A 10,155-nucleotide genomic window follows, 5' to 3' on the forward strand; every position below is an offset into this window, starting at 1 on the left:
AATCTCAGGAGCTCCGTTCACCCTAAAGATGAGATGCTTATACCTGAAGACACCACTAGCTTGAGTATAGTGGGAGACCCCATGTAACTTGAGCTGATGGTAACGAGCATTTAAATTCAACTGCTAATCATCTTCGTACCATTCAAATAAACCACCAAGTCCTCTTGAGTGGGCATAGGAAAGCAATGTCTTTCAATGGCCTTATTTGCAGCACGCATGTCAACACACAACCGTATACCAGAGCATATCTGCACTGGAACAACCGGGCCAAGCCTTGGGGTAGCACTATCCACCTTTTCAATTATATCAAGCTGGGAAAGATGTTACATCCCATCTTCAACTGCACTTGTGATGTGGAATGGCATTGGACGACACCTCTGAACGATGTGCCGAGCATTGTAGTTCATCTTGAGCTTGATGTGGATATCAGTAGTCTTCCCCATGCCTTTTAATTGGTCTTTGTATTCGTGGATCATGGAAGATGATGAGTTCATGAGAGATGTGACACAGAGCAAACTGAGGATATGCAAAGTTTGGTAAATGACTAAATTCTGTCCTGAGCCACAAAGCACATGAATAGGATCACAAGTAGACCGATTATGAGAAGTGGGCGAGACATCAGCATCAAAAGATGAAGTGAACCAGAATTTTAAGAGTAAATCTTAGCAGCAGACTTCTGCAAATGAAAGCCTAAGCACTTGCAAGTTCCCTCATTTATGATACAGGCACCAGCAACAGAATCTTTACCTGGACCTCAGCATGAGGTAGCCCATTGTCACAGTCATCATACCTACGACATGCAGCACAGAAAAAGTGAGGATGGGAATAGAGAGAGGAATGGGAGTGTGCAAGTCATAGGATGAAGGGAAGGGAAAGAAGGTTGGAGATCAGGAGACAGAATTGTGATGGTCATAAATTCAGCCATGATTGCCTACATTGTAAATATATATCCCTGATGCTTAATATTTATTGGAATTTGCAGAAGAATGGATGTGGTGTGGAACAATCAATACTTTCTACATTAGGGTTTTTGCAGATAACCATACAACCTTCCTCGTCTCCATCGATGCTCTGCAGGAGAGAACCCTCTTCAAACAACAGCGAGGAACCTTGTACTCTCTCTGAAATGTTATCATAAAAGCTTACAAAGGCCTCGTGAAAGTCAGTGTTGTGAAGATGCTCTAAAAGTAGTTTTACTTCATGGATACTTGTCAGAGCAGCCAATTTCCCATGGTGGGATGCACAATAGGATGAAGCTGCAGTAGCAGGCAACATGTGGCCATCGGAGAAAAAGAACCACGTTCCTCCTTCGTTGGAAACTATCACTGGACAGGAAGAAAAGCGAGAAGTTTACTTCGAATTGCTGAAAGAACAAGATGCTGTGGACAGAGTGTATTTTCACATGAAGCCTATTCTAAATTCACAACTTCATGGATATCAGTTCGATAAGATGTTACAATTTATCATACTACGTGAGAGCTTCAATTCCTTGGATTTATGCAGTTATAGCATTGTAACAGCAGTTTTTGTTGTAATATTGTTTTTGCTGTTATAATTATTGCAAGTATTATCACTGCAGTAGGTTATTTTGTTGTTGTGACTTCGAACAACTATCCACACGACGTGTTGGCATAGCAAATCGACCTGTATTTCTCCCTCATGAGTCGACATCTGCACTTGCTTTCAGCGGATCTGATGTGATATCTTGCAGAGCTTGGCATTTCATTAAGTGTCTTAGGGCTCCCCTCAATATCTTGAAGAAACAAGAGACGATCTCAAAACACGACCTCCATTTCATGTGTCAGTAGGGTTGGAGGGGAAGCAGGCTAATTCAGAAAAAAAAACTAATGAAAGAGGAGGGTAAGGATTGCAGAGGAAAGGGAAGGGTCAGAAAGGTATATTGGAGGTTGGTAAGGTATGGAAGAAAGAGTGATTGAAAGAAGAGGGGAAAGAAGCAAATTATGGGGGTTGCATTGAGAAAGGGAAAGTGGGTCAAATGTTTCAGCATGTTGTTTAAATCCCATGTAAATGATCCATTAAGGGAATTTGGAAGTTCCTCATCGTACGACGCCAAAATGTTTAAAACATCGTGAGTTGTTTCACTTCCACAAGCAAGTGAAAATGTAACAGCGAGAATAACGTCACTGCTTAAACACTGCACCAAATGTCACTATGAGTTAATGTGAGGCATTTGAGTCTGGGGAGTAACTGATGAAATCTATCTATCCGGGTTCTTCCCGACATCTTTGTTCTTTGTTCGTTTCTTCTTTCTACTTTTTCATATTTCTCTTTATTCATTCTAATTATTGCTTTTTCTTCTCTTTCAACTCTTTTACTATTTATTCCTCTCTTTCTTTATCTATCTCTCAAAGGAGAAGTGAATTCTTGCAGAAATTTTTCTGTAAGGCTCACTTGGCTGTGCCTGGATGGGTTTTGAGCGTTAGTAGTGGGGTAGCGGCTGAAACCCGAATCCGATCCAGGTCCTTTCTGATGACTTCATCTTTACTCTCTTCTTCTTATGGTTCTTTCTGATGACTCCAATGCAGTATTTTATCTTCCGTTTGATCAAATGCAATTCGGTCAGAAATCAAACTCGGCACCAGGCATCTCAGAGGAAAGAACGCTACCAACTAAGATACTCTGCAACCCACAGCTGTCAACGAGGAAGAAATAAGTGATGTAATTAAAGAAGCAGTGCCCAAATTAGTCGAGATGTTATTACCACCATCCAAATGTACACTTACCATTTCGAATAATGTTCAACAGCAGCTGGGTTTGCAAAGGACTTGAAGCAAATCCTGGACAATAAAGGTTAGTCGTGTTAAAAAAAATATGTGGGCAATATAATTGTTTATGCTGTCATTAAAATGATCTGTATGAGTAAAGCAACCGATGCCGGTCAAAAATAAAAATTGGCAATGCACTCACTTGTCTCTACGTAACTATCACCGCACATTTCTATTGGATTGTTCATGTCGTAGCATTTTCCAGGCTCTCCTTTCAATCCAACATTTCCTTTTTCTCCAGCATCTCCCTTAGGTCCTTGAGGTCCACTTGGCCCAATATTCCCTTCGTTACCCTTATCCCCAGTGTATCCTTTTTCTCCAAGATTTCCCAGGCAACCTTTCTCTCCAGGAAAACCACATATGCCTTGGTTACCTTTGTCTCCTTTCATTCCTGGACTTCCAATAGATCCAGGCTCTCCAATACAACCTGCAATTCCAGGTGTTCCAACATTGCCAGGAATGCCAGGTGGTCCAGGATAACCAACATCTCCTTTTTCTCCATTACTTCCAGAGAAACCATTCTTTCCAGGTTCTCCTTTGCATCCAATATTACCTGGCAACCCATAACTGCCTGGAATTCCTGGAGAACCACATTCTCCCTTTTCTCCTTTTCCAAGAGAAGTTCCAGGTGGTCCTTGTACACCTGGAAGCCCAGGAGCACCTTGGTACCCTTTATGTCCAGCACATCCAGTCCCAAATTCCCCCTTATCTCCTTTTCGACCCTTCAAGCCATTTTCGCCTGGTCGTCCTACATTCCCCTTTTCCCCATGAAGCCCAATGCTACCCATCTCTCCTTTGTAGCCTGGAATGCCCATGCTCCCTTTCTCTCCTGGGAAACCAAGTCCTGCAAATCCCATTGATCCTTTGTTTCCTTTTCTCCCAGTTATCCCAGGGTTTCCTGGTTTTCCACAATCACCCATTTCCCCTTTGTCTCCTTTTGCTCCTGGGTATCCATTGGTTCCAGGGATCCCGATTTTTCCTGGCTCTCCTTCCATCCCAGGAGGGCCCACACTAGCAGGGAAACCTGGTTCTCCCTTTTCTCCTTTGGGTCCAATATGACATTGGGGCCTAATAACAAGTTCATTTCCTTGAGGTCCCACAGGTTCTGAAATGGAATACAAACAAATTAATTTAATGACCCATACATAATAATCATAAACCCATATACTATCCCATTATCCCATGCAATGACTCGCACTGATAATCTGAATTTTAATACTGCTGTGTTTTCATCAATTGCTGTAAAGGTTCGAGTGTGGAAGGTTGTACAGCTTTAATCCCACGATACATTCATGCTTTGCTGTTACTTTTCTTCAAACATATATTTCATGACAAAGAGTAATAATAAAATACAACAAAAATAATCAATTGCAAAATTGGAGTGATGCCATCATCATCATCATCATCATCATCATCATCCTCTTGACAAAGCCTTGGTACTACTGCATTCTGTTTTTACTTCTTTAATATACAGGACAAGGTTGCGAGTCGCATCGTCTTATGGAAGCACAGCTGTGCTGCTGATGCAGTGCCTCCGGTAGGGTAGAGCAGGAATTTGGAATTTATTCAGGGTGCCGGTGTTAACTTGCTTACTCTTCGCCAAAGACACAGTAGGATCATTAACATCCACCAACGGCCAGTACGGGCAGATGGGTCCTCCGGCTTCACGTCCCTCCGATGGACGATGCACACATTTATGCATCTCCATGCACGCGGAACACCAGTATGGCCACTTGTAGCTCAGTAGCTGAGTCTCGATTCAAACCCAGGCTAGATAGCTCAAAGGTGAGTCTGAATATCTCAAAACTATCCTGCAAGCCCCAATCTCATGACGGTGAATCAAAAAATACACAACGACATGCAGCACTTTTATATTTCATATAATGGAGCAGAAGCCCGTCTATGTCTTTGATGTTTGGGCTAAAAAATAAATACTATTCCTCAATATCCCCAGAAACGACTTCATCACAGTCGATTTCACGAGCTTTCATCGTTCGTATGACAAGTTTATACAAGGTACTGAATATACTGTAATTATTTTATTTTCAGACAGCCCAGATTCCGTTTATTGAACGCCGGCGTTATTACCATGATGATAGGAATTTACTCCTTTCTTCGTTATAATCATGTGCAGCATCCAAAGTAAGCAAATGTGCTGAAGCTGTGTTCTTGTAGGTGCCATGGAAAACCTAAGGATAGCAGGATGGCTTTGTATTAGCTCAGATATACTTTCAGATTATTATACCGGGCGTAGTGGCGTGCGCCTGTAATCCGGCTACTCGGAGGCTTGGGTTGGAGGATCGCTTGAGGACGGGGGCTCTGCACTGGGCAGGGTGTAGAGCAGCCCGGAATCATGGCGAAACCCAAATCCTGATCCCTGTGTCGTAAGAGGCGACCAGGGTTGCGTCAGGAAGGGCATCCGGCGTAAAACCTGTGCCAAATCAGTATGCGGATCATAACGGATGATCCGCTGTGGCGACCCCTAACGGGAGCAGCCGAAAGATGAACAACAACATACTTTCAGATTATTAGGACAATTGCATTCAGAATTTCCAAAATTCCTCTCTTTACATCATGATAAATTCTGTCTCCAATGCCATCGAGGCTGCATCTTGTAACATGTCGAGACTTGTATTCTCCCTGAACATAATTGGTGGTTATGCATCCAACAGCATTTTGTAAGGGAGGTGTTCAAAATATCCTATGAATGAGATTTCATCATCCAAAACACGTCAACGTTTAGTTTTAGGTCCCAGCTCCTCCAACAAGATCGGAGACGAGGACATTAAAATGAACTCCGACCGACCGATCAATCAACTGTCCATCTACTTTTGTGTACGTGATATTTAAAAAGCCGTTGACCATTTAGCTTTCATGTTGCAGATATCTGTTACTCATGATATTATGTCAACCTGATTAGAGCATGGCTGTGATTGGCTGAATTATATTGCCATGGCAACCATCTCAGTAATTTGGCTTGTGCACACGATATTTGTGATGCTCTTCTTGCCACGTTTCTTGTTTAACAGTGTGTGTGTGTGTGTGTGTGTGTGTGTGTGTGTGTGTGTGTGTGTGTGTGTGTGTGTGTGTGTGTGTGTGTGTGTGTGTGTGTGTGTGTGTGTGTGTGTGTGTGTGTGTGTGTGTGTGTGTGTGTGTGTGTGTGTGTACGCGCTTTGAGTATACAAATACATATTAAACCTAATAATTTATTATAATTTTGCCCTCCCAACCCTTTGGATGCCCCACGTTATTTGATTCTCCCGCTAAAACGAGGCTTTTGCAGTAAAGTCTATCACTTATACTTGCTTACCTTGTGGTGTGAAGGATTCTTCTTTTGGTCACTCTCAACTTCTAAATAACAGAACCAGGGTGGTGTCGGTAGAATCTTGAGAAACAATGTCCTTTTATCCACAATTTTACTGATGAACAGGCACAGTTATGATTTGGTCGGTAATGTATGTTTCTTTTATTTTCTACACAATCAGTTGTCGTCACAGACAAGACTAGTATATTTGCCTAATAAGGGAATTTCAAGCTTACTTTAGGACTGTGGCTCAAGGTAACAACACTCACAAACATGATGTACTTTCAGTCATTCACGAGGTGTGCAGCGGTTGGAGATGTTATGGAGTTTTATGCCAAGTGTATCATTACCTCTTTGATAGTGTTTTTCTCCAGCTGTTCCATGAGTCTTGATAGCGATAAAAGTTATCCTGTGTTGTTAAAAAACAAACAAACATGTTTTATGGTGAACAGAACATCTGAGATTGGAGATCTGCCATACTCTTTACAGAGCATTGGTGCTGCCAAAGCCATTTCTTGGAAAGGGTTGTGTTGGGAGGTTTTCCATTGCCTTCACAGCAGTCATTCAGTCAGAGCAGGAATTTGGTTAGGGTACCGGCAGTAGCTCAACTACTCTTTGTGGAGGACATGGTCAGATCTGTAATGCTCACCAACTAATGCCGACAGAATTGGGATGCCCAGCTTTACGGCCATCCAAGGGATATCGCACACATCGATGCCTCGTCCTGCCTGCAAAACACCAGGATGGCAGTTTATAGCCAGGCTGAGTTTCGAACCCAGGCTAGACAAGCTCAGAAACAAGTAAACTTACTGCTATGCCATCCTGCCAGGCCCAATAAACTAGTGATACTTGCAAACGATTTTCAGTATTAACTACAAAGCATCTGAAAAATGCAAAGCCCATCCCTTTGTGTTGAGATGTCTTCTTCCATATGCTCAACTGTACCTTTGACCTTTTGACCAAATTCGTAATTTGTCTTGTCCATCTACCTATATAAAACGCAATGTGTGTTTGTCTATTGTGTATTACCCTGTCCCCCTTCATAAGGACGATTTGAGTAGGGGTTTACAGGACAATCTTTTAATATGACTGTGCGTTCACTACAGTCTATTTTTCAGGACAAAAAAAAAAACTCGAAAAACATTTTTCATTAAAAAAGTAATTACGTCTCTTCTATTGGAAATGTAGATTGTGACTTGTAACCAGGCCTCGAGGGTGGTGTATGGAAGCGTTTTTTTTTATATAAAAAAACAATAAATACAAGACACAGGGAGGTGAAATTGGCTGTACATGATGTGCAACGTACATAGAGTAAAACGAGTGTTCCTTTACTTATGTGTGATGTCTAATAAACAAAGAAGATAAAAGTACACCTGATGCTAGGCCGAGGCTTCTGAGTTTGGCACACTCAAGAGGCTGTACCCTCGAAATGAAAGGTCCCATAAGATAACGAAAATAGGGTCACATTTGGGAATGCAGTGTTTTAAAATAACGCTTCTTGCTACAAAATATCATATCTTATCTTCTCATCTTCTTGAATTATTTGAATAAAATAATTCCAACTTGTCATTTTCGACAGGCTTTTATACTTGTGTTATCATAATAAAGATTTGTTGAAAATTTGATCACAAAAGCTAAAATGATAATTAAAATTTCAAGTCAATTGAATGAATTTACATTACGCTGACCTTTTGACCAACTTATTAATTTGTCTTGTACATATTCTCATAATAAAGCATTCTTGAAAATTTGATGACAAATGCTCAAATGGTAAAAAAAAAAGTTGTGGCCTGGACACACGCACGCACGCACACACACACACACACACACACACACACACACACACACACACACACACACACACACACACACACACACACACACACACACACACACACACACACACACACACACACCAGAAGTGTTTGTAAAACCGCATCTCCCGCTGTGCGGGGGAACAGGCTAATTATTAGTCAATCCTGTTTTCCACCTCACGATAAGAGATGCCAATTTCTGGACATTTTTCATTGGTTTGCTATATCAATCATACTCTGGTGGTGGCTTACTGCTAAAGGTATAGTTAACTTAAGATCTTGAGATCCTCAGTTCAAACCCTCGTTGTTCCATAAATGACATAAGGTGGGTTTACTCAGCCCGTTAGCCTTCCACTGTCAGCAAAATGAGTACCAGGTCTGGGAAAATGAGCCATTAGAGTGTCCTGCGTTGGAGTGGTGACCCATCCAGAATTGTGGCCACGAGCCAATGAAACTGCCTTGGCAGCCCTATGTGCCTGAAACCACAAAATTAACGGATATATATATATATATATATATATATATATATATATATATATATATATATATATATATATATATATATATATGCAGTGTGACCACTCCTTGGCTTTTTTCACAAGATCTTGGCTATTCGTTGTTCACCTTGGCGTCTTGGTTTTCTGTAGGTTTTCTTGGCGTATCGGTTTTCTAGTATCATCACTTTTCCGAAACCTTGTCAATTCTTGGCTTTTTTCATTGGCTCACCTTGGCATTTATGAAAATGAGGAGTGGTCACACTGTATATATGTCCACACACCTGCAGCTATACGTATGTACGGGCATGCATGATGAGACATGTAGTTATAGCACGAGTGAAAACTTTTGACCGATCAACAATAATGCAAATTTGTCAACATGGTAATGTTCCATGCATGTGCTGGTATGATGCAACACATTGCAGAAGCCTCATTTAGAGAACATTTTAAAAAGCAGCTGTTCAATTGCAAACCTGGCACAATCTCTGTGGCTTGGTACAGCAGGTGCCATGACTGGGTTTGGGTGCTAAAAGATGCACCAGTTTTAAAAGCTTGCCGTTGCCGCGCTCACTTTCCAAACAGCTTTGAAATCGTATCCAAGACACGGACTTATCTATCATTCTCCTCCCAACGTGCACTTCACCCTCCAATAACCCCACATTCATGGTGCTGCGATTCTTTAACAAGTTATTTTGGCCAATGGTTGTGCACCCTTCATTCCCCTCCAACTCCATCTCACCATTTAGTGTTGTATCTTCTGTTGGAACATTTCAAGCTGCCAGTTGTTGAGTTAGGCTGATGTCACTATGCAACATAAAATGTATGTTGTTGATGACTTTACATCATGCTGACCTTTGGCCTTTGGACCAAATTATTAATTTGCTACATCTTCTCATAAGAAAGCTTTGTTGAAAATTTGATGACAAAAGCTCAAATGGTAAATATTTTGTGAATCGTAATTATCAAATGGTAAGTATCAAATATATTGCCTCTTTTTCCAAAAATTATTCTTCCTTATATTTACTTGTAATGTATTGTCTTAATTTCATTTGGGGTCATATATTTACCTCTGCCACTGAAGGTTAAGGAAGTTATGTTTTCACCCCTGTCTGTGTTTGTTTGTTTGTGTTTGTGTGCAGGATATTTCAAAAAGTTGTGGACGGATCTGGATTAAATTTTGTGGACAAGTTCGGTGTGTGACAAGGACGAACTGATTAGATTTTGGTGAAGATCCGGATGAAACTTGGTGGACATGTTGGGTGTGTGTCAAGAACGAACCGATTCGATTTTGGTGAAGATCTGGATCCGGATCTGGATAGTCGAATTATTTTTAGTGATTCTTCACCATTGAGTGATAGTGCTAAACCGATATTCTGTGCCTGGTGTTGGCTTAACGGTTAGGGTGGTGAGCTTGGGATCCTTTGATCCTGAGTTCAAATCCCAATGGGCTGTTGAATTTACACCGGGTGGGGTTGACTCTGCCAATAATCCTTCTGAGGTCGACAAAATGAGTGCCAACTTGCTGGCCCCGTCCAGGATTGTGTCCAATAGCCAAGGAGACTGTTTCGGCAGCACCAACGCTCTGCACAGATTATGGTCCCAATAGATGGATGGATGGAAATTCTGTATTTCGCGATATCTCAAAAAGTTGTGGATGGTTAGAATTTGTTCGACTTTGGTGAAGATCCGAATCCGGATACGAGAATTATTTAATTTTTAAAAAAGTGATTCTTCATTGAGAGATCGGACCAAAA

At 41.3% G+C, this 10,155-nt stretch overlaps 1 protein-coding gene across 3 annotated transcripts; it reads right to left on the reverse strand.

Moving 5' to 3' along the window:
• Positions 1-411: 411 nt before the first annotated feature.
• Positions 412-7,690, reverse strand: LOC147018399 (uncharacterized). Of its 3 annotated transcripts, none has more exons than XM_085898001.1 (7): positions 6,740-7,690; positions 6,441-6,499; positions 6,097-6,137; positions 4,875-4,975; positions 2,929-3,891; positions 2,745-2,798; positions 412-1,325 (listed from the first exon to the last, which is right to left on the reverse strand). In XM_085898001.1, exons 2-7 carry the CDS (start codon positions 6,471-6,473, stop codon positions 967-969), a joined length of 1,551 nt encoding a protein of 516 aa, XP_085754127.1. In that variant the 5' UTR covers positions 6,474-6,499; positions 6,740-7,690; the 3' UTR covers positions 412-966. The 3 variants fall into 3 exon arrangements, with proteins under 3 accessions (XP_085754127.1, XP_085754129.1, XP_085754128.1); XM_085898003.1 differs by having other exon boundaries at positions 6,097-6,205; XM_085898002.1 differs by lacking the exon at positions 6,740-7,690 and having other exon boundaries at positions 6,441-6,725.
• Positions 7,691-10,155: the final 2,465 nt, after the last annotated feature.

The sequence above is a fragment of the Eptatretus burgeri genome, chromosome 10 (assembly GCF_056783735.1).
Source record: "Eptatretus burgeri isolate ZD-2024b chromosome 10, Ebu_testis_v1, whole genome shotgun sequence".
In the NCBI taxonomy this organism is placed as follows: Eukaryota; Metazoa; Chordata; class Myxini; order Myxiniformes; family Myxinidae; genus Eptatretus; species Eptatretus burgeri.

Bases quoted from the DNA above. Each gene is read 5' to 3' on its own strand.
- LOC147018399 (XM_085898001.1), bottom strand. From the start codon at position 6,473: ATGGAACAGCTGGAGAAAAACACTATCAAAGAG. The intron at 3,892-4,874 runs GTAATAACGCCG...ATTCCATTTCAG, and splicing joins AGTAAATTCCTATCATCATG to AACCTGTGGGACCTCAAGGA. The intron at 2,799-2,928 runs GTGAGTGCATTG...TTTATTGTCCAG, and splicing joins TGATAGTTACGTAGAGACAA to GATTTGCTTCAAGTCCTTTG.